The 25,759-nt window shown below is 34.0% G+C and overlaps 1 protein-coding gene and 1 pseudogene across 2 annotated transcripts; both read left to right on the forward strand.

Moving 5' to 3' along the window:
• Window positions 1-546: 546 nt before the first annotated feature.
• LOC130802266 (putative glutamine amidotransferase GAT1_2.1) lies at window positions 547-7,264 on the forward strand. 2 transcript variants are annotated; one of them, XM_057666213.1, is made up of 5 exons: window positions 547-724; window positions 4,051-4,370; window positions 4,769-5,188; window positions 5,906-6,118; window positions 6,829-7,264. In XM_057666213.1, the coding sequence occupies exons 1-5, from the start codon at window positions 628-630 to the stop codon at window positions 7,096-7,098; spliced, it is 1,320 nt and encodes a 439-aa protein (XP_057522196.1). In that variant the 5' UTR covers window positions 547-627; the 3' UTR covers window positions 7,099-7,264. The 2 variants fall into 2 exon arrangements, with proteins under 2 accessions (XP_057522196.1, XP_057522197.1); XM_057666214.1 differs by lacking the exon at window positions 5,906-6,118 and having other exon boundaries at window positions 6,829-7,166.
• Window positions 7,265-7,375: 111 nt separating this feature from the next.
• On the forward strand, window positions 7,376-15,228 carry LOC130802268 (uncharacterized; annotated as a pseudogene).
• The last annotated feature ends 10,531 nt before the right edge of the window (window positions 15,229-25,759 follow it).

The following is a 25,759-nucleotide window of genomic DNA, read 5'->3' on the forward strand; positions in this document are numbered from 1 at the left end:
TACTTCTACATAAAACGGTAAAATTAATATATTTTGTTGAAAAATGTTGCATGCATACGCGGCGCATGAGGCCGTCGATCAAATACTATTACGGGCCGGGCTGCTAATACTCATTCATGTTGATACATATTAAATATGTTGATTCAAATAATTAGATTGATTCTAAGTCGAATATTTCGACCGTTTCAATATCAGATCTTGCATTCATATTTATGTTTATATAATTTAAAATTCACTAAGTCGCTTCAAATCGAGTCTGTTTTGAATACCTTTAATATAAATATTAAGAAACTGGTAAAGATATTAAATTATGTGGGTAAAATTAAAGTAATATAAAATGAAAAAGATAAACAAATAAAAATTAAAGAAAATAATAGACTTTATCTAAAATGAATTTATTACGAAGTTAAAGGAATAGACTAAAATAAAAATATGACAATTTTAAAGAGATAAATAAAGTATTTCTTACAATAAACAGTTGACTACAACTACCACCTCCCCCACTTTAAATTAAACCTTTTCCCCCTTATAAAAGCACACCAATTTCTCATTCATTATTCCCATACATTTTAAAACTTTCTTATACAATTTTTTGAAAATATAATTAAGCTGGCTATCTCAACTTTCATGGCTGCTCCTACTGCCAATCTCTCTGCTGCTCTTCCTCGAGTTCTCATCGTTTCTCGACGAACTGTTCGTAAGAACAAGTTCGTCGATTTCGTTGGTAATTTCTCCGTCCTCATTTATTTGAGTTTTTTTTTCATATGTATATAAATTTTATTTGACGTTAAATATATGTTAAAAAAAATTATTTCATTTAAAAGTTTAAGTTGGGCTTTTTTCTCCTACTTTTTTAGCTTTTTTAGTATATGTACACGTAATTTGCATTAGAATTATAAAGAATGTAGAGAGATTAAATATTCGTTGAGTTGTAGAGAAGAACAAATTGTTAGAGTATATAACATATTTTGGAGTCTCAACCATCAGCTTAAATTTCTGGTTTAGTTGGTTCCTTGACATGGTATCAGAAGCTAGTGTGAAAAGAGATCACGGTTCGAATCTCAATCAGTCCTCATTTATAATGGAATATTTAGTGCCAGATTTGAGGAAGGCCGGTACTGCATCCCCACTTCTAACCTAATGGGCTCTTGTGTGAGGGGCCGTGTTAGAGTATATAATCTATTCTGAAGCCTCAACCATCAGCTTAAGCTTTTGGTTGAATTGATTTCTTAATAATTTATTTGTTGTTCTTTTAACTTGATAAGATAACAACTCAATCAAAAGTTTAATAAGTTTATAATGGAAGCTTGAAGATATGTTATATGTTCTACCACAATCCTCACACAAAAGCTTTTTTGGATTAAAAGCATAAATGCAAATATGTAATACATGTCCTCATCATATATGGGCCAAACTTTTCAATTGAAAATGAGGGTCGGATCGTATATGAGATTTGAATTTGTAATATCTATCAGCTTTTTAATGCCATGTCAAGGAACCAATCTAATTAATTTTGATAATATATTATATACTCTATCATAATTAAAAGTTTACGCTGAAAGCTAATGTATTGATAGGATTTAACATATTATTTATATAGCTCTATCACATTTTATTTATTTGAAGAGTTTTAATAATTAAACATCAATTGTAGAGAAAGTCTTACAATGAACTAACACAATACAATTCATACATGCATTAAGCCATAGATGATCTATTATTGAAAGAAACAAGCTAGAAATGGTATATAGTTGAGAAATCCTTTTGTTTTTAAATGAAAATATTTCACTAAAATTAAGTAGTAATATTAACTATTAAGAGTTTGAAATATTAAGATAAAATATTACAGTTCTTTTAAACCCGTTCTTTTACGGTAAAAATGTTACTTATATATATCGTCGTCGTCTGTTATCACAATTTTTTTACCATCTTAATTAGTTTTTATTAGATTATACTATGTCTATTTATTATAGTTTAGGTACTATGCGTATCTATGTAATACACTATATTTGAATGTTATGTGTCAGAATATTTAAGAAAAAATACACGCGGAAATTTTGTTGGTATGTAAAATAATAAAGGTACGTATTATATATGTATATATTATAAATCAAATTAGCTAGAAGCAAATCCTCCATCTCTAAATGGGTTGTTCGTAATCTTTGGAGATTTCTATTTCTAGATATTACGAGTGGATCAGTGTATGAATATGGGTCGGGCCCCACATACACGTAACACTTAGACCACTAGTTAGTTTTGTTAGTTTGGAGATACAAGCAAGCTAAGTTATTTGGTATAAATTGGTTCAAGTTCGGTTTTTAGTTGATTTTTGATTTTAAATTTATAGTTGGTTAAAAAGTTAGAATTATTTGATAAAGAATTTTTAGATTACTTGAAAATTTAGCTTTAAGTCGAAATGATTAGCTTTTTTCAATGCTTTTTGGCTTATTGGCCCATTTTTCCTCCAAAAAAAAAATCAACAGCTTATACTTAAAATTACCAAATATCTTTCTAACCACCCAATTTATCCGTCCAATTATCTTAAAAGGAATAAAAAATCAGTCAGAACTTTCAATTGCTCAAACTATTTATTTAAAAAAGCTAACATCAAACAATCAAAAACTATTTACCAAATAATCCCTAAGGTCTAAAAATTTAAATCTAACCTAAATCTTAAAAGGGCACTTTATTATTATTATTATTATTATTATTATTATTATTATTATTATTATTATTATTATTATTATTATTATTATTATTATTATTATTCATTTAAGCTTGATAATAGATTTATATCATCTTTTCTAATCTAATCTACAAGCTTGTTTATCAAATCTTATTCCCATATTTTTACTATCAATTGTTATAGGGACAATATTTTAAGTTAACATTATTATAATTATACTTTATTACCATTATATATATATATATATATATATATATATATATATATATATATATATATATATATATGATAAATCCTCTATATAGTTATCACTAAATCATTTATTTGAAATAAGAAAATATAATACTGTGATTCAAACCTATAAGTAAATAGTCTATTTATTCACTTAGAGATGTATGTTAAAGATATACATTAATTAAAAGTTAGACTTATAATTAAAATTTCGAAATATATTATATACTCTACTAATGTGTTATGTGTCTGCAACAGACACAAAACTAATTAAATAAACAAATATTTAGTTATATATTAATTTGCATAGTTATAGCCACTAATTATGTATAATGGGGGGACCTTCTCCATCATTTTCACATTTCAACTTTAAAGCACTTGTCACTCGAGAAACAAGTGATCCACAAAATATCGTACTCATCCTCCCATGACCCATCCACAGTTCCGCACACTAGTTTTGACAAAAACTTTTATTGTAGACATCTGCCCCTTATAATTATTAATTTTATAATTATTAATATTTATCAAACTTTTGATAATAAATTAGCAAAATATTTTTTATTGCTAGAGCATTTGGTTTGTTAAACAGCTGGTATATTCGAGAATCAAGTCTTGTTTCAGTTAGAGCGTATAGTATATATATATGACCGTTAATTAACAAGGACAAATCGTAGGCTCATCTAGTGCCCTAAATTTTTAAGGCGCGGAATTTTTTTATATACAAGGTTGATATTAATTTGAATTGAATTCAAATATAATTTATATTATTTGCTATGTAATATGAGTTTTCTAGGATTTTTTCCTAAAATAGTTAAGTTATAAAATACAAAATAAGAGAGTTATTATATTTTACTACGCCTTAAGTACTCTTAGTGGGCCCTTTTTATTTTTCACTCAGGGGCCCAAAAATAAATAAAACAACCCTATACTATAATATGGACTTTTTGTTTAGATAGAAAATACAACACACATATATATATATATACCCATTTATTTAGACCTAATTTGTACCATTTTCTTTTATTTTGATATTTTCGCCTATTTAATGATTTATATTATATTACAAATGTATTTTTTAAGCACACCTACGTAATTAACGAAAATATTTTTGGATCATTTTGTCGTCATCTTAGGTGAATACCATTTAGATCTGATAGTGAAATATGGGGCAGTACCCGTCATAGTACCCCGAGTTACGGGCATTCATAAACTATTAGAGAGCTTTGAACCTATACATGGTGTACTACTATGTGAAGGTGAAGATATTGATCCTTCCCTCTATGAATCCGACTTGAACTCCGGTGAGCTTTCACCGGAGGACATTAAAGAGATCCGATGTCTACATGCTAGCGACACTGCTATCGACAAGGAAAAAGACTCGATTGAGCTTAGGCTTGCCAAACATTGTCTCGATCACAACATACCTTATTTAGGCATTTGTCGTGGTTCTCAGGTACATATATAGTACACATCTTTATTTGAAATAGTACTTTTTCTGTTTTATTTTAGTTGCTAGGGTTGTTTTAATTAGATTTATTTATGTGTGCAATACGAAAAAAAACTCATTTTATACCTATCAAATAGATAACTTACTAGATATTGAATTAATATTGAAGGGAATTCAGCTAAATCACTAAATAAATATTCTTTTTACTAGGTGAATTCAGTGAAATAGTTTATAGACCAGCTAAATTTGCTATTTTCGCATATTTGTGTATATGATGTTTGCTATAAATAGTTAATTAAAATTAACTTTTTTATTATTGCAAAAGGATTCAATTTACACTAGCATAATAATCGAATGTTATTTTTGATTTCTCATATGATAGAAAAATTTCTTTCTAATAATAGGTACTAAATGTAGCTTGTGGTGGAACTCTCTACCAAGATGTAGACAAAGAGCTTGCTAGAAAGGTACCAAAAGAGCAAAGAGTGGCCCATATTAACTACAACAATTATGATGATCATAGACATGTAATTAGGGTATTGGAAAAGACCCCATTGCACAATTGGTTTAAGGACACATTAGAGACACAAAGGAAATTTGAGATCCTTGTTAATAGCTACCATCATCAAGGTATTAAACTTTTGGCTCAAAGGTTTGTCCCCATGGCGTTCGCCCCGGACGGGTTGGTCGAGGGGTTTTATGATCCAAATACCTATGATCCGGCAGAGGGCAAGTTTATTATGGGTCTACAATTCCATCCTGAACGAATGAGACAGCCTAAATCAAATGAATTTGATTATCCGGGCTGTCCAAATGCTTATCAGGTAATATATATCAGCTAATCTTGTAGGAGACTATTTTAGTGAAACAACCTTAAAACAAAGAGTTTATATTCTATTTTCTTTGTAATTGGAATTACTTGGGCTATTTAGCTTGTGTATGAGGCACGTCTCACTGTGAGACCTCTCATACAACAATTTATGAATACATAACATATTCTACAGTTACAACTAGCTAGACATGTACAATGGGTCGGATGTACGTTGAGGCCCTGAATCAGTCCTTTAAATATACAAGCTTTAAATAAGTTGGACATCAAATGAGTCTGATCTTAAATATGTTAGAGTATATAACATATCTTGGGGCCTCAACCATTAGCTTAAACTTTTGGTTGAATTGGTTCCTTGACAAAATAGGCCCTTTATTTACGTATATAAAAATATCTAAAAATAAGTTCTATATGGGCCTTAAACGGGTTTTTATTTTCATTTTTTTTTAACTATGATACCAACAACTTTATAATATTCAATACTCTAAATGCAATTGAGAAAAGCAATTAATGAAATTATAAGTCACGCCTCACGTTACTCAATTCAACATGCATCTTAACATAGTAGGAAGCTTAATATTATAATATATTTAAAGGCTACAAAATTTGAGCAAGTGGTTATAGCCTCTACTATATCAATTAAAAATAAATTTAATTCAGTAACATTAACAAAATTTTGATAATATAACTAATGTTATATTATATTGGACAGGAGTTTGTGAAGGCCGCGATTGCATACCAGAAAAAGGTTAATAATAATAATTCAAGAATTTCTCCTAAAATAAGAAAATTGGACCAAGCTATGGAAAAGAAAAGGAGAATTATCATGAGAAATTTTTCACTTACCAAAGATTTAAACTCTACAAGGAATGGATTTAATCCTTCTAAACAATCCAATCTCAAACTTGGACAAGATTTTCTTGAGGTATTTAACTTTTTGTAATTACATTACTGTTCCAGTTAAAATGGAAAACAAGCAAATAAAAGGTACCTTTTGGTGGATGTGGTGGTAGAACGATAGTTAACCGGAAAATTATTAAATACCAGCAAAACAACACCTACATCCCCGGAGGTGGCTCCTGGTGGCGGTGCCTCTGACGCCCAAATTAGTATCCACATGAAGCTACTATAACGTAGTAATATTATTATTTTAGAATGAGAAGATGTTTTACTTTGCTTAATGAAAGCAAATGAGAGATCTTATTCCATCCTTTCTTAATTCACTAATTTTTTTATTGAGACTGTGTCATCATGAGACTACTTCAATTGGATGAGGCGACCAACCCAAACTATAAAAAGAATTGTTGTATACAATTCAAATTTCATTGTTTTTTAATGTTTTATTACTAATGAACTGCTTATATATACTCATTTCACGGTGAGACGGTCTCATATAAGACTTACTCTCAATTTACTTCCAAAGGAGTTTATATATAGAGGCTTCTAGTGGGCCTTTTTTAGTGAATGGACCTGACCCATATAAAATATGAGCTCATATTTTATATACAAATTAACACTAATATAACGACTAAAACAGAACGAAAAATAAATGGCATCATTATATATATACAATATACTGTTATGTGTAAGATTAAAATTTGAATCATAATAAAAGGTTATAATTTGATTGTGCAGTCTAACGCAGTGCTAAGTGAACAACAAGAAACAAGAATGATTGAAGTAGGAGCTACAATAAGAAATGCATATACATACTTTGACAAGTTAAAGGTTCAAGAAGAAAAAGAAATTTTAGCAAGGAAAATTATGGAGAAAATGTCGGTGGAACAGCTAAGTGACCTTATGGCCTTTTACTACACCATGGGCCAAACTTGTTCTGAGGTCTTGGAAAGAAAACTCTTTACAAATGTAAATAATGTTGAATTGAAACCATCAAATCAATTCTAAATTTCTAGGGTTTCTCTCTTTCTTGGCTTGTAAGGAAAGTAAAAGCAAAAAAAAAAAAAATTGGAGTATTTTTGGTTATTTTAGTGCATAGTAGTTGTTGCTAATGTTCGTTTGCTGTGTCAGATAAGTCATTTTGTCATATATATATAAATAACGTAAAAAGAAATTATAAAGGATGAAATCGATCTTGAAATTTAATTAATAGTTTATACTGATATAAAGCACGCCCTAAATTATGTTATTGAATCTATTTACTTAAGATTCTTTATCTTGCTTATTATATGATTATATCCATATATAGCTTCTTACCAACTAAAGTTAGTTGGTTTGATCGACTTGAGTATCGACTATTGATTGATATGTCAATTATTTTAAACCAACTATTATGGAGTTTGATGGGTATTGATTGTTTATTGAAAAAGCGAGGGCCAAGGTTTACGGTCGATGTGAAAGTTACTAACATTAGTTTTTTGTTTTAAGTCAACTTGTCAACTGGTTTAAAAGTCATTTACCAAACACAAATTGTTATTTGAGACGATTTCATATGAGACATGTTCCATATATGAACTATATGAAGTACAACATATTTGAGTATGAACTTCTTATTTTGAGGTTGTCACACTAAAAGACGATCTTTCACAAAACTTACAACTTTCTCTGTTCCGAATTAATTGTAATATTAGAAATATTACACGATTCATTCATTACTCTTAAATTGTGATTATTTTTTAATTTATAAATTAAAACATAGTCAAAACGAGATCTTATTTTATTGTCTTAGTGCAAAGACTATTAATATCAATTTTTTATTATACATAATTTGAAATATTAAAGATTAAATTAGTGCATTAAATTGCGTAAAAAAAGCAAATATTGCAGGTTATTTTGGAATAGAAGCATTAGTTGATATTTCTTTTAACTTTGACAAAACGAATAGCAAACAGCCAAATGCAAACAAAAACGTCAAACAAAAAACCATTTATTTATTGAGCGCATATTGTATGAGACCGTCTTACATTGAGATGAATCTATATAAGCAGCCTAATTACTGTCTGTTTTCTTAAAAAAATAATTAAGTAAATGAAAAATAATTTATTTTTTGACATTTTAAAACTAAATATTGAATTAGCTCATATTACGCCATGAGATGGTTTTAATAAAAAATTTGTGTAATCAAACAGGATCGCATTAAACGCTTAATGTGGTCTTCCTGTGTGGAAATGGGCTTTGAAATAGTAAAGCCCCAGAAGCACAGTACCTTACAATTCAAGGAACCTCTTATGTATGTTATATGCCAATGGCCCAAATCCTAATCTTCTTTCTTTTGTCTTCGCAAATCGCAATCGTTTGATCAACTCGATAGATTTTGCTTATTGAAGGAATTTCAATCACGATTTTTTCAATTTGGTATGTAATAAATAATAATCATGTAACTAATTCCTCTTTTGATTGACTCCAAGATTGCCGTTTCGTAGAATTTAAATTTTAGGATTTACTGAACTTTTCAAGAACGTAATCCTAAATTTTCCATTTCTGTGTTGTCGGCACTTTGTAATTGATTTCATTGACAAAAATTTGATATCAAAATGTTGAAATGATTATCAAACAATTTGCAAGCTGCTTATAATTTTAACTTATTGTTTGTTGTTTTTTTTTGTCTTTAGTTTTATTGGGATGTTGAATTTTTGTTGTTTATGTACGTATCATAATTAAGGTTTATTGGGCAATTGGTTTGAAATATGCAAAGGTGTTGGTTTTCTGTGTCCATTAATGAGTTGATTGATAGTTGATGGCTTGATGCTCCTGTCCTGACAGACTGAAACAATGTAATATGTAAAAGTATTATTTTTGGCCAATAATGTCCATTTTTCTTCAATTGGAGCTTTTTTTAATAATAGGTGTCCAATTAATTGTAGCTTAGTGTTAAGTAGGGTGGAAAATATTATGACCTTTGTTGGTTAGGATCTCATACGTTGATGCTTCAAAAACCTTTGATTCCATACTGCAAGGTATTGGAGACATCCAACAGTGACCTATACAATTAAGTGTGAGTGGTGAAAATGGAGATATGGGTGTTAAAAATGAAGAGCTTCTAAATTAAGGTGTGCTTTCAATGTTGAGGGAAGGTTTAATTGAACGATCATTACCGATGCTAATATATGGATCAGAATGTTGGGCGTTAAAAATAATCATAGTAGAAAGATGGGAGTAGCGAAAGTGCGAATGCTTTGAGAAAAGAGTGGACATACTTTGGTCGATAGAATTTGAAACGTAAATATAAGAAAGAGTTTAGGCATTGCAAATATTGAGAAAAAGATAAAGAGCATAATTTAAGATGCTTTGGACATGTGTAAAGATGAAGTATTAGCTACCGGTAAGGAAGGTAGAAAGTTGAAGCTTGAGAGACTTAATAAGATGGTGATGAAAATCAATAATAATTTGAAAGACAAGGGTGGGAAAAGATATGAAGGATCTAGACTTACAAATTTGAGATGATGGAAAATCAAAATGAATGGAGAAGAAGAATCCATGTGGATTCATGTAGCCGACTTCAATCGTTTAAGATTAAGGCTCAATAATATGTGATGAAATTTCAAAAGCATGTGAGGGCGTCAGCCGCCACCACCCCTCCCTAGCTCCACCTTTGTATATTACAGCAGAGAGTTTTTTTTATATCTGATTTCTTGTCAGAAGGTTAAGAAAAATTCCTTAAATGAAAAATTTCTCAAATTGGCTTCCAGTCTGGGCCAATTTTCCATGTTTCTTACATGTAATAAAAACACTATCTGGAGCTTGATGTGTAGTCCTGTTTTTTTCTTTTGAATGATATGCTTCTACACTTTTTCCTCTATCCTAATTTTGATTTTCAGTTTAGTAAATGCAGCTTGTCTGATTAGTGCTTTGAACTTTTTTATGTTTTTTTTTGGGATCTCTGTCTTGCAGCAGCGCCCAGAAGTTGTAGATCTACTCAATTTTCATATGTCGCATAGAGTATGGCTATGTCCGGCAAAAGTTTTTCATATTCTTCATTGAGTAACGTGGGTAGGGAGGAGAAAAAGCTTCATTATCTTGATGATGATGATGACTATGTTGATTCTGCGTGGACTATGCCAGAAGCTGACACCCATTCATCAGTAGCACATTCTTTGAAGGGCGCTTTACATCCCTGCATTGATGGGATGTACAATTCAAGTGAGGAGCATCCTAATTTCCCACTTTCTAATAAGCTTCCAGACGTTAACCTGAAGAATGTATTGGCTGGAATATTTTCTATTCTAACTGGACAGAATAAAAGTGGAGTTAATGGTAAACAGGTTTCACCTTCAAATGTTTCTTTCTTTGGACCTGGAAACAATGGGGACACTGTCTTGGATTCATCTGTCTATTTACCCAGTGCTCCGCCGCTTCTTGAGGCTAATGAGTCCAATTATAGTGCTTTGAAAGATGTTTTAGATCAGTAATGCCGTACAGGTAGCAAAACATGATGTGTTGGATTGGACATGTACAAGAGGCTGGTTGAATCTTCCCGTTGGTTTATCCATGAAGCATGAGATATACAAAGCATCTTTCACTCTGAAGAATTATGGGCAGGTAAAACTGTGTTCTGTATTGTTTTCTACTATTACTTAGATATTTGAAGTATACTGTTTGGTGAAGTATACTGTATATTGGTTTCAACGTCATTAGTGTTAATTAGATATTTGATGCATTTGTATGGTTGTATCATTATCATGGTACACATATGCTTATAATAGTTTGAACAGATGGGCTCTCTCTTGAATGAATGCAGTTTTATTATATTATGTATTTGTTCTAATCATGCAGAGCTTTTTGCAGGTTCACAGGCTGAATCCTGAGAAATCTATACCGCCAGCAATTCTTAAAAGAGCAAAAGGCCTTGCAATTTTGACTGTTGCCAAAGTTGGTGCGGCAGTTGCTTACAAGATGGGAACTGGTTTAGTAGTCGCTCCAAAAATGGATGGAACATGGTCTGCTCCTTCTGCAGTTGCTTCAGTTGGCCTGGGATGGGGAGCTCAGGTAGGTTTATATGCTGTAGTTGAAATGTTTTCTTAATTTTTGATTCATTCTAATCAAGTAGTCATTTATAAAAATAAAACTAAGAGTGCATATGAATAAAAAAAAAATGAAGGGAAGGAAGGGAAAGGAATGGAGGGTGGGAGAGGAGAAAGGAAGGGGAGGAAGATTTTCATCCCTTTCATTTCTTTCCCTACTAAAATAAGCCCATCACTTCCTTTCCTTTCCCTCCATTCTTCCCAAATAAACTTTTACGATATTTGATCAGAAACTTTTGTAGTTGTTTCATCATGTGTATTCTTACTCGTATCATCTCAGTGAAGCCATGATTTTCTGGTGATTATCTAAGATTGTATTTTTTAGAAAATACTATTTTGAATTGAATCCTGTGAATTCTGTCATATATCTTGTTTCGAGGCTTCGTTTTCAATGCTAAATAATGGATCGTGTTTCGACCATGTGTAACATCTGTATGTTGTGTTTAGTTTTTTTGATGATGTGTTTGTGCTTGATTTCATATTGAGCAATAATTCCAAAACCTTAAGCTCAAAATATGGAGTTGGCTACACGAACCAAAACAAATAAGCGTGGAAAATGCTCTCTTACATACATTAACTACAATTTCCCATGTTTTATTCTGGTTCAGATAGCCAAACCCATATTGTCAGGATAAAGGTTTTGGCATTGCTGTTATGTTTTAAAATTTGAATCAAGCACACTGTTTATTACTCAATTTGAAAAATGCTTCGACTTTGCTAAGAATTAAGAACCACATTGAGCCGACTGAATAGACTTTTGTTCTTTTCATTTTTTGCATTTTGATTTCATTTCTAACTGTTTCCTATATCTTTTGGATTACAAGAAATTAACTGCACATTATGTGCGGATGTGCCAATGTATGGTGTCTATTTTAAATCGTGTTCCAAATATCTTTTGAAATGGACAACGTTTTTGTGCAAAATTTTTGTATTGGTTCTGATGTTGGTATAAATTTTTGTGAAAAGAGGAGCTATAGCCTATATAGAAAGTTTTGGTTGATAGTATTTATTGTTTTTTCATGTTTTCCTGTTAGCTACATATGGTGGTGATGAAGTTCTTTTTTGGCCAATAGATTGGAGGTGAGCTCACAGATTTCGTGATTGTGCTTCATGATTACAAAGCTGTGATGGCATTTTGCAGTCGCATGTACTTTTCTCTTGGGGCTGGCTGCAGTGCTGCTGCTGGTCCTGTTGGAAGATTGCTTGAAGCAGATCTTCGAGCAGGAGATAAAGGGTCTGAAAATCTCGTCAATTTTAATCATGTCTAAGGAAATATTCCTCCAAAAATCCCCACAGCACTATTCCATGATGAATCTTGGAAATCTCGTTGAAATCTTTACTTGGGATCATATTTGAAGATTTTGGTACTAACAACAATGCCAAAGCGTCACAACATATGGGATTTGCTGTATCAACGTGAGAGATTTGTCTTTTATTTTTCAAATTAAAACAGTTTTCTTTTAATTTTTTTTGGAAAAATTTCAAGAAAACCTTTAAAATTAACTTATTTTAAAAATTAGACATTTTATAACAAATTCTGATAAAAAAACTACCCAGATCACAGTCGACTTTAAGTTTATCCTATTATTTTGTGGTTTCTATGCGCGAGGCTATTGCGCATTTCCCCATAATTTGTGACCTAATTATCGAGGTTCTTCTATAAAATCCCTCTAATTGTGTTTCTAACATGTTGAACGCATTTCGCCATAATTTGTGACCCAATTATCGAGGTTTTTCTATAAAATCCCTCTAATTGTGTTTCTAACATGTTGAAGAAGGTCAAATGATTAACATGTATACATCAACAGAAGAAATCAAACTCAATGGAAATTGTCATGGATTTGTATTTTGGAAGGAATTTGTTTGAAGGTTTCTTATAAAGGGCAGTTCAATGAGAAGTTTTATTTTTGTTAGTTGAAGTGGGCAGAACTTTAGTGATAACACTATTTTTGTACACTTGAATACGATCTTTTCTTTCCCTGATTTTCCAACTACTGATTTAAAATCAGTCATCTAATAACGGCTAGGAATGCAACTTTTGGATGTAGTCACTAGTCTCAAGTCAATCTAGTTTTTTTGCTTCCAGAAAGCCTACTTCTAGAGGATTTCATCTTCTAGCTTTGAAAGTTAAACCCAAATCTTGATTGTGAAATTTAAAATTTCATCTTGAGTTTGTTTTTGATGGAATTTGCACTTAATTTTGATGTCGCAGGGGCGTTTATAGGCATATCATTGGAAGGAAATTTAGTCTCAACAAGGATAGATACAAATCTACGCTTCTATGGTGATCCTTATCTCACAGCAGCTGATATTCTGCTTGGGAATGTGGATAGACCAAAAGCTGCTGAACCGTTGTATGTTGCTCTTCAAGACCTTTACTCCCAAATTTAGTATACTAGACCTGTTGAAGGTAATATATCTTCAATTAACTTTGATGATGTTTACCTTGTTTTTACTTTCCCATGTATAGTTTGTACCATAGCTTTTATAGATTATTTTACATCATCCTTGTTTCTGATGAGATATCAGATAAGTAAATATTTTATCATTTTATTTATTTGAATATGTTGCTGATTGCGTTCATCATCTTTGTAATTGATATTGATGACTCTAATTTATTTATAGATTGTTTTGAGTTACATATTACCCTTTACATAAATCAGTACTCTTTTCGTTTTTGTGGATTTGCTAACAATTTGTTTGCCTTACTTGGCAGCAATGTAATATAATTCGTTAGTTAATTCGCCTTTTGAATTCGTGATTCACACTAAATGACCCTAAAATATCCCAAAACCGATATTTACACTTGGGTACCTTTTATTCTGCTAATAGGTAATGAAAAGAGTTTGAGGACTTATACCGTCAAGGGATTTAACAAAGCATGTAGGGCCATGATGATCATCACGACAGTAGCAAGTAAAACTTGTTGCATCATACCCACAAACCCCATTTAATTTACGACAAGCATCACATTTTGCGTTCTCAGCAATCCAATTCAACTTGAAACCAGTCTGAATAGCTTTCCATAATGTCCCTCTTATCTCTTATGGCCCGTTTGGTAGGTAGTAATAAACGGTGGTAATGGGAATAAAAATTAGTATATTTTGGGTTGAAAAATCTCTTGGCTACCTTGATGGTCATACTTATCCAACTTCAATCATCTCATTTTCTTCATAAAATTCATTTCAATGCATTACCACTGGGAGAGATGGTATTAGGTAGTAATGAAAATTTGTAACAAAAAAAACTTTTTTGTGATAAAAGTTTCATCACCATGGAAATGACATGGAAATTTCGATAAAAGTTTACACTATAAAGCATTCCCATTACCATTATTTAGTATGACTAACCAAATGGACCGTTATAGTTATATAATCAACTAAAGACTTACTCACTGGGATAGATAGATTTCATTTTGCATTTACCTGGAGTGATTTCATTAATATCTGGCTGGATTCCAAATATTGAGTCATAACAACGCATAGGATAAACCACTATTTATAGGTGTTAGGTCTAAACTTGAATCTAGAGGCAATAAACATCAAAATTTAGCTAATAGTGGAGCCTAGAACAAGACCATAGAGTTAGACTTTGGCAAATAATTACTCCAATTAAACCTGCTTGGATGCTGCATGCAAAATTTGAATATGGAGGCATAATTAGTTTGTTTTGCTGACTTATCCTTTGTACGGCACAGATGAGCCCGAAGTATTGGCTAAATTGTCTAATTAGAACTTCAAATAAAAGATTCAAAGAAGCATTATTCGTGAAAAAGTCCACCTATTGAGAGTATGGCCGTAGCATTTGAATGTTGCTGCAATGCCATATGAGGATTAAGGGAGGGCATAGGCAGAATCTGTAGTGATTCGAGTGCTCCTTCAAGCATCTCCACCACTTTAGTCATACTTAAGTCTGCTCAATGGGTTGGGTTGTATGCACCACAAACTCGCCACTACCATCTTTCTCCTAAGTGTTGCTTCCTCCTCGCCATTTGTGATCTTTAGTTGGTTTAGCTCTTGAACTTCCTCATGCTACTTGTACATCCAATGCGGAAAATACTGCTCACTACTGCATTCCACTTTAGGATCATCGTTTTTTCGACATCCAATCATTTCTAGAACCGACATCCCATAGCTATAAACATCTGATTTGTGAGATACCCTGCCGTAACTCTTGAAAAATTCCTTTGGTGCAATGTACCCAACTGTACCTCTTGCTTCCGACATTGATATTACGCTGTCCTTCTGTAGGCATATCTTAGCCAGGCCAAAATCAGATATCTTGGGGCAATAATTCTCGTCTAATAGAATGTTTTGAGGCTTAATATCGAAGTGTAAAATCTTCATGTAGCACCCCTGGTGCAAGTACTCCAGCCCTCTTGCAATTCCGATTGCAATGTCAAAGTAACTGTCCCGTGAGATTTGAGTGTTTTTATGGCTGCCCCCATGTGTGAACTTTTCAAGAGAACCGCAAGGCATATAGTCCTATACCAGAGCTCGTTTCTTACACTCGTAACAAAAACCTAGGAGTTTAACAATGGTTTTATGATTGGTGTTTCCAATACTTGCAACTTCGTTGATGAATTCCACCATATCCATATCTCCTTTTGATGAGTTCTTCAGAATTTTCACTGCCACTTGATGCCCACTGTTGAGTTTTCCTTCGTATACAATACCATAGCCTCCTTCGCCCAGCTTGATTTTGAAGGAGTTTGTTATTCTCTTTAAATCCGTGTAGAGCACCTCTTTGGACCAAGGGATCCATGTTTTTTCAACAAAGCCTCAATATCTTTATCTTTCTTTAGTGATTTTATTCTTTGCAAGGGATGATAAGCTTTAGGAGTTCAATGTTCTTGTTGCTGTTGCTGTAGCATGTAGGGCGACCATGATGTTCGTCAGGGCACAAGTAAAACTTGTTGCATCATACTCGCACACCACATTTGATTTACGGTAAGCATCACATTTCGCGTTTTCAGCTATCCAATTTAAGTCCCATAAGGTTCCTTTATCTTTTATAATATCAACTAAAGACTCAGTTCACTGGGATAGATATATTAATTTTGCATTTACCTGGGGGAACTTTATAAATACCTCGCTGGGATTCCAAATATTAAGTATAAAAAAAGCATTCATGTTACTGCAGGAAAGCTGGTTTATAAAGGGACTTCCTGAGAATTGTGAAGTAGAACACGCAAGAGTAATGTTAGTGCAAGTGCCAAACCACCCGATGTTGGAAGTGATTTGATCACATTGTTGCTCATTCCATGGCATACATCATTGATGAGGACAGTGAGAATGCAAGAGGGAAGGAGTGCCATGAAGTTGGTGCTTCAAGGAAGCAAAGAGGGGATTGCAACAGGGCCGCGAACAAGGCATTGAGTGCTTTACCAAGACACCATATTGCTCGAATGAGTACCTGTGGTCAGAGGAATATTGATGTGTTTTCGATTGGGACATGTCATGTTCTTAACTAGGGTTCTTTTACTTTATTGTGGGCTATATAATGGGCCTAAAATTAGTATCAGAATTATGGGGGAGGCTAATATATAGGAAGGTGTTTTTCTGGTTTAATATCTAATTTGGGAGTTTATTTTCTAAAAAACTTACTTTCATTAAACCACAAGTTTCTGATTTATACAAGTGCAATCCATAATTGCACATAACTGCACCACTATCAAATAACTGCTATTAAGTAACCAACAAATACTATGTAACTGCTAAAGTAACCCTAATTCAAGTATACTGGACAGTTTATTTCATATTTTAACACTCCCCCTTAAGTTGGGTAGTCGGGTCACCAACACCCAACTTGCGTAAAACTTCTTCAAAGAACTGAGATCCAACTGCCTTTGTGAGAATATCCGCTAGTTGATCCTTTGACTTGTGGAAGTTTAATCACTTGTGCTTCTAGTTTCTCTTTTATAAAATGTCTGTCAACTTCTACATGTTTTGTGCGATCGTGTTGAACTGGATTTTCTAAAATGTTGATTGCCGCTTGATTATCACAGTATAGCTCACAACTCCTCGTAGGGGTAAATCCCAGTTCAGTTAGTAACTTTCTTAGCCATAGAACTTCTGCAATTCCCTTTGCTACACCTCTAAATTCAGCTTTCGCACTAGACATGGCAACCACCTTTTGTTTCTTGCTCCTCCACGTGACTAGATTTCCTCCTAATAGCGTAAAGTAGCCCGATGTTGACTTCCTATCGTCTCTGTCTCCTGCCCAGTCAGCGTCTGTATATGCCACAAGATCAAGGTGACCATTCTTCTGATATAAGATTCCCTTTCTAGGGCATCCTTTGAGGTACTTGAGAATCCTGTAGACTGCGTTCATGTGCTGAGCCTGCGGTTTGTGCATGAACCGGCTAACTACTCCTACTGCGTATGCAATATCAGGCCTAGTGTGAGCTAGGTAGATTAACTTCCCTACCACGCGTTGATACTGCATTCGATCAGCCAGTTTCCCTCCTTCAATCATCTGAAGTCCATGGTTCATCATTATTGGTGTCTCAACAGGCTTGCAGTCCAGCATCCCTATTTCAGCTAACAGGTCTAAAACATACTTCCTCTGGGATATGAAGATTCCCTTGTTTGATCTGAGAACTTCAATCCCTAGAAAGTATTTCAGTCTGCCAAGATCTTTCATCTCGAATTCTTGGAATAGTTTCTCCTTTAGATTGATTATTTCTTCTTTGTCATTCCCTGTAATGATCATGTCATCAACATATATTATCAGACATGTTATTCTCCTTCCTCTTCGTCTGAGAAACAAGGTGTGATCTGAGTTGCTTTGACGGTAACCAAATCTCTTCATCGCAGAGGTGAATCTTCCGAACCATGCTCTAGGTGACTGTTTCAACCCATACAATGCTTTCCTCAACCTGCACCCCTCATTTTCTGAGAATCCCGATGTAAACCCTGGTGGGGGTTCCATGTACACTTCCTCTTGTAGTTCTCCATGTAGGAACGCATTTTTCACGTCAAATTGATGAAGAGGCCAGTCTAAGTTTGCTGCAATGCTGAATAGAACTCGAATTGTGTCGAGCTTAGCAACTGGAGAGAAAGTTTCTGAGTAATCAACTCCATACGTCTGAGTGTACCATTTTGCCACGAGTCGGGCTTTGTATCTTTCAATTGTGCCATCTGAATTGTACTTGATTATGAATACCCATTTACACCCGACAATTTTCTTTCTACTTGGTAAGGTGCACTTTTCCCATGTGCCATTCTTCTTGAAAGCTTTGATCTCTTCCTCCATAGCTTTTCTCCAATGAGCGGAAGTTAGTGCTTTTTCGACCGTGGTCGGGCTTTTGGTTGTATCTAGGACTGTCTTGAATGCTAAGGCACTACGTGATAAACCTCCTGTGTCAGACTTCTCTACGGGATATCTCGAATGTATTGCTTCATTATCTGGATCATATCTCCTTGGAGGAACTCCTCGAGTGGAACGAGGGGGTAAAACATATGATTCACTTTCAACATCTTGATTATCATGATTCCCTGTTTCAATTGTATCTGCGACAATTTCCTCATTCACACTATCAACAGCCACATTTTCATCATTTAAAGTGTCAACAATCACATTTTCATTATTAGTGTCTTCTGGAGCATTACTATCAAGATTTGCATGACTCACCTGATGACCAGACAGGATTTAGAGTGGTAGAGGAGTGGACAAAATATCTTGGTGAGGTGACTCTGTAGCATCGTCTACTTGATCCTTTTAGTCTAGGTTGGACAACCACGGAGTGACTAACCACCTGAGATCGTCATTTTTCTTCTCCCCCTGGCATCGAAGTTGGTGGTAGTAGTATTCATGCTCAACGAATTCGCAATCCATGGTGGTGTAGATTTTCCTAGTTAAAGGGTCATAACACCGGTAACCCTTTTGATTCCTACCATATCCAATAAGAACACATTTGATCGCTCTTGGTTCAAATTTGTTTCGTACCCGAGCTGGACAATGAACAAAAACTATGCACCCAAATATACGAGGATGTAGAGTGTGCGAGGAAGGTACAGAGTAATGTGTTTGGAGTGTGGCTAAGGGTGTATGGTATTGAATACTCTTTGTGGAAAGTCTATTGGTAAGGTAATTAGCGGTGACGATAGCTTCATGCCAAAGGTTAGTGGGAGCATGGGAGTCAAGCATCATAGCACGGGTCATCTCAAGGAGTGTGCGATTTTTCCGTTCTGCCACTCCATTTTGTTGGGGTGTATTAGGGCAAGAAGTATGATGTATAAGTCCCTTTTGTTTAAAGAATTGTTGTATGTTAGAATTAATGTATTCTTTCCCGTTATCAGTTCGAAACATGCGAGGTTGGGTTTGGAATTGGGTACAGATCATATTATAAAATTCAACAAACACATGAAACACTTCAGATTTCTATTTAAGGAAGTAAATCCAACTCATTCGGGTGCAATCATCAATAAATGTAACAAAGTATGAAAACCCATGTAAGCCTACTACGGGAGCAGGGCCCCACACATCAGAATGAATCAACATGAAAGGCGTATCGGCTTTATTCAAACTATTAGAATATGAGTGTTTATGACTTTTTGCAAGAATACACGTTTCACACTTAAACTCAGATTTCAACCCTACAAAATTAGGAAAAAGTTTTTCTAGATACTCTACTGATGGATGTCCCAAACGTCGATGCCACGTCCATGGTTGTCCTTCCTCTGACTCGCGAACAAGACCCGCTTTGCCTTTTTGAGACTCCTCTTCCAAGTAATAAAGTCCACCTCTCTCAATACCATGCCCAATAATTTTCCTTGTCTGGGCATCCTGCACAAAACAACATCCAGGTTTAATGAGAACAGTACAATCGAGATCTCTAGTGAGCTGGCTAACTGACAATAATTTATGTGACAGATCAGGGACAAATAAACAATTCTTTAAAGTGAGATTTTTTGTAAAAGAAATAGTCCCGGCGCCGCTCACTTCAATTTTTCCCCATTAGCTGTTTTAATGATGTTTTTCATGGGTTTGTCACAAGTTAAAAAATCGCTCGGGTCATATGACATTGAATCAGTGGCACCACAATCGAAGATCCAACCTCCTTTAAAATCTTTAAAATAAGACGATGTATGTAAAGAAGATAAAGGGTTATTTAAAGGAGATGAAAGGTTTTTGAAAGGGATAGGCGAGTCACGTGACTCTTTCCCTTTAAAAGGCGGAGGGATTCCTCCTTTTCCCTCATTTCCTCCCCTGAACCCTAAGGTAAGGGCGCCTCCTTCTTCCTTTCTGGTACCTTCTTCCTTGCTTTGCTTCTCCTTCTTCACATGCATGGCTTCTCCTTGTTTCTCCCCTTCTTCCATGAATGTTGGGCCTTCTGTGCTCCATCCTATGGCTGCTTTTCCCATTCGATTTTGATTTAGAAATCGAGCCGGCTTTCGTTCTCCCCTTTTCTTAGTATCCGACCACCATTCCGGGTAACCCACGAGTTTAAAACACTCGTTTCTTGTGTGCCTCGTACCACCACAGTAGGTACACCTCAGGTGAGTCTTTTCATCATCCCGTCGGTACAACTTCCCCTTTGCTGAGTAAGTCCCACCGGTGCTTGATGAGTCAAGATCGGGGGAGGTTTCCGTCTTCATGATCTGACGCCTCATTACCTCCCTCCTTATGCTTGCATAGGCCTCCTCCACTGTTGGGACTGGGTCTAAAAGGAGAAGATGCCTTCTGTCTTTGTCAAATGACTCATTGATTCCGGCTAAGAACTGGTATAGCCGATTTTGTTGTGTTAATTGTTTGTAGATGATAATGTCTTCTGGATCTCTCATGGGGTTCGGTTGTCTTCTATCTATTTCCTTCCAAAGCATGAGTAGTGTACTGTAGTAGGTCTCGATTGTGTTTGTCCCTTGTTGAGTTTTGTTGGTTTTGACTGTTAGGTCAAATATTTGCAGGCCGTCTCTCCCACTGTTGTATAACGTCTCAATCCCTTGCCACAACGTCTTGGCTGTTAGGAAATCGAGATACTGATTCACCAGATCTGGGTCAATATTCTCCAAAATCCATGAGATCACAATCGAGTCACTCCTGGTCCATTGGTTGTACGCTGGGTTGATCTTGGATGGTGGGTCGTCGATGATGTGACTGAGACGACCTCGTCCACTGATGGCCAAGTGCATCAGCCTGTACCATTTTGTGTAATTTTGGTTTGTTAGTTTCTCTGATATTGAGAGGGTGTTGGTGTTTTCGGTGGGTAATTTGTTGGTGTTTAATTGGTTGATCAGTTGCAACACTTGCCCCATCGTAACTGGTTGATCTGGTGTTATGACGTTTCTTGGTTCTTCTTCCATTTTGGAATTTCAGGTAAGTTATTAGGTAAATAATGAAGCTGCAAAAACGATTCAGAATCGTTGCGGCTCTAATACCATGTTTTTCTAATTTAACATCTAATTTGGGAGTTTATTTTCTGAAAAACTTACTTTCATTAAACCACAAGTTTCTGATTTATACAAGTGCAATCCATAACCGCACATAACTGCACCACTATCAAATAACTGCTATTAAGTAACCAACAAATACTATGTAACTGCTAAACTAACCCTAATTCAAGTATACTGGACAATTTATTTCATATTTTAACAGAAGGAAATAGGGTTTGAAAGCTCTTAAGTGTCTTCATGTATTAGTGTGAATGTTTCCATGAAAGGTGGAAACTTTAAGCTTGATAGTGTGTGATCAAACATTGTGAATGTTATTTATTTAATGTGTTGTTGAATAGTTGATGAAATGCAATCCCATTTGAGAGGAGGTGTCTAAAATACCATTTATGTTGTTGTGTGCTTTATTCATCAAAACATTGATCTTTTCATGTTTGTAGTCATACTCTGTGTTTCTTCATCCTTCTACACCTCCGCTCACCATCGGAGGGTTCAAGACCCTTCCATCTCGGATACCATTTACAGCTCTTGGTGTGTGGCTGTAATTTCTCGAATGCAAGGTGGTATCAAATGTATCGCACAGCTTTTCTGGGTCTGGGCAAAGGTCGGTATTCACTAAAACGTCTGGAGAAACAGAAATAGTTTTATGAAGTTAAATTCATATCTACAAGATAGAATTTCTCCGAAGATGTCATCAATGAAATCACAAAACATCCTTCCCACAACTGAGCTTTGTACATTCATCATATTAACGGCATCTACTAATTTATGGATGATCAAGGTGAAGATGTTCATGAACAAGGAAAAACATTGAACAGAGAACTTCATGTCTTGGATATTTTGGATTTTTTTTGTGCAGAGTATCATTTTTGTTTACTTGTTCAAAGATACCAGACTGCAGAATATGTTAGAATTTTCAATTGTACAATTGAATATTATCCGGCTTGCTACCAAGCCAATATCTATAGCCGTAGGTTTGAAATCGCGGAAATTATTGACAGATTGCACTAAAATCAAAAATGAAAAACATACCGGGTGTTGCAGAAGACGTGTATCGAACACTTCCGTCGGAACAAAGACAGCAAGTCGTATTTTGGCTATCCTCAAACCCACATCTACCTCCTGATTCTGTACATTCAGTAAATAATTCTTCATCTTTCAATTTATACTTTGCTTCAAACCCTTCACCAACAATATGACTTACACTCCAATTTCCGATTTGCTGAGCCGAAAACTCAAGAACAGGAATTACAATGCTAGCAGAACACCCCATCGGGCCGTTAGCCCCTTCTTCAACATACCCAATAGAGTAATTAGTATCACTAATCTTACAGTTGAATCCTATGTTGTATTGATGAATTTCTGCATACAAATTCCTTGCAGAAAATCCTCCCTCGCAAAATTAAGATGCAGTAATTATCTCACCCATTCATTTAATTTCTTTTAATTTCATTCTTTTAATATTGTAATTATTTTAATTTCATTCTCAAATTTATGCTCTCCAATTATCTCATCTATTCATTTCTTTCATTCAATTGTCTTTTGTTTTATTTTCCATTTACAAATTAATATTGTAATTATAGATTGTGATTGAACAATGAAAAATGTGTCCTTTGCCTCCTTCTTTGACTATTTGTTTGGAAATGCATTCATTATATCAGTAGGGAGGCCTAAATCATAAAAGCTTTACTTAATAAACTTCTCTTTACTTAATTAATATTGTAAATATGGATATGCCTACTTGAATACCTTTCATTGTGTCCATTATCTTCTTTGGGACTTTAGGGGTATGTTATTGGATTGCATCCTCTACTTGGGATTTGTTTCATTTTATTTAAGTGATGTAGAAGATAAAATATATTCACGATGAGATCTTGTTTCATTTTAGCTCTTTGACTTCCTCAAACACCTTCTAAATCAAATGCGGAAATATTGCTCACTATTGGGCTTAAAGTTGAAGTGTAGAATCCTCGTTGGTGGCCATGAGAGTTGCTGATTGTTTTGAATCTTTATAACAAAAGCCTACGAGTTTGACAATGTTTTATGATTGGTGTTTCGGATACATGTTACTTCATTGATGAACTCCACCATATCTACATCTCCTTTGATGTTTCCTTCCGAATTTTCCCTTCCACTTGATGCCCACTGTGTAGTTTTCCTTTGTATACAATACTATAGCCTCCCTCGCCGCCTAGCTTTATTTTGAAGGAGTTGCGATTCTCTTCAAATCTGTGTAGGTGTACCTATTTGTACCAATCAGTCATTGAGGCAGTAAAGCTACTCCCTTATTGGAGATATTCGGAAAGTTTTTGGTGAATGAGCCATACTTTCTATTCTAAAAGTATTTCAATGATCAATTTGATCACCAAAATCTACTCTCTTAGATTTGTTTTATTGAAATAGCATTATTGTCATCATAATACTGGGTTAAACTTGTTTGGCCGTTTATAGAAGTTATGATTGAGGAATAATGAGGGTTGGATGACAACAGCCATACACTTATCAATAGAGATAAGGAGGTTGCGACTAGTTAGATCCTGACATGCAATTACAAATGAAAACAAAAAACCCAGTACACACCTTATGCAAGGCGAATAGCAAGACAAGACAAATAGCATCAACCAAAGAAATAGAATTGTTAATTATAAAGACACAAATAATAATCATAGAAAAGATAACCATCAATGGTCTAAGACACGAATTCGACTTCTCCAACTAGTTTTATCCCTAATCAACTTAATTGTAGTGGTCTCTCCCTCACATAGACTTTCATCCTTAATAAAACAGGCAAAGTAAAATTTAAGGAATTAGAAATATTTTAAACGGGGTGGTATAGAAGTTAAACATGGGGTCAGGTGTATCATGTATGTTGATAAGTGCAATTATGTGCACTTATTCATATCATTTTATACTCTTTAATGATGATTATTGTTAGTAATTTCGTGTTTATTTTGAAGATTTATGTTACTCTATCCATTTTGGTAATTCATGTTGATTTTGAGCGTTTTTGATTGTTTTTAAGCATAATTCTTATGGTTTTAATGTTGACGGAGTTTACTAAGGAGATTATTTCTCGTTTGAAGATGTTTTACAATGAAGATAGGCAAAAGAATTGAAATGTGTTTAAAATACAAAAGTTTTGAGGTGAACTTTGATATATGCTCCCTCTTTTGGTCATAACATTTGATAGAAAGATCACATTAATGCAAGGTTTGCGGCATTGAAAAGTAGACTTTAAGATCTTTCCAACGGTATATTATATGTCCAATTCCAACAACCGAGCAATAAATGGCGACTGTTTAAAGTTTTTCAGTCAGACGCAACTCTTCACCGCATGCAACGAATCGTCTCCAACTTGCTGATATCCAAATCTGACGGTTTTCTTTCACTATTTTAGTGGTTTTATTTATTTTATCTTTATTTTATTATTAGAAATCAGTTATTTTTGGGGAGATTGTTCCTCAAATAACCTTAGAATATAAATAGGCATAATTTCATTTTTTTTGTGCTTTTAGTGCCCTAGATGCCCTAATGCTCTAGTTTTCATTCTTAGTTTATTAAGCTTAGTTTTTTATGTTTTTCATTGCAACTTTCATTTATTTATGCAATCTATGGTTTGTTTATGTTCCAATTTGTAAGTTTCTCTATCTTGTCCTTTAATTATTCATCAAATTTTCTTTAATTCATTATTTTCATCATGTTCATCATCTAATTAGGGTTTTGCTTATTATTAATTTCATGTTAGTTATTATGCCTAGTGAGCAGATTTTCTTTCTAGGATTAAGGGATTGACCCTAATTCGAAGCATGAAATGATATTTGATCGATTAATTGTGTGAAATTTGGGTCTATGATTAAATCTATGTTTAATGAGCCTTAGTTTAAACATCTTTATTAACCTTTTCAATAAAATGGAAGTTTGAGATTAGGATTAATTTAGGATTGAGGTATATTTAAGTTAAATTCCTATTAGTTTAACCAATAAAGCGAAAGTTTGAGGATTAATACTAATAAGGTCTTCAATCGATATTGATCAATAAAGCGTAAAGCGGAAGCTTGAGATTAATTAGATCACATTTAATCATGCCAAAGACTCAATTTTATACAATTATGAGAGTAATTGTCTCCCATGTAAGAATTAGATGATTCCCGACTTCCTATATTTGCTTTATCATCATCGTCTTCATATTAATTA

Source organism: Amaranthus tricolor, chromosome 16 (assembly GCF_026212465.1).
Source record: "Amaranthus tricolor cultivar Red isolate AtriRed21 chromosome 16, ASM2621246v1, whole genome shotgun sequence".
In the NCBI taxonomy this organism is placed as follows: Eukaryota; Viridiplantae; Streptophyta; class Magnoliopsida; order Caryophyllales; family Amaranthaceae; genus Amaranthus; species Amaranthus tricolor.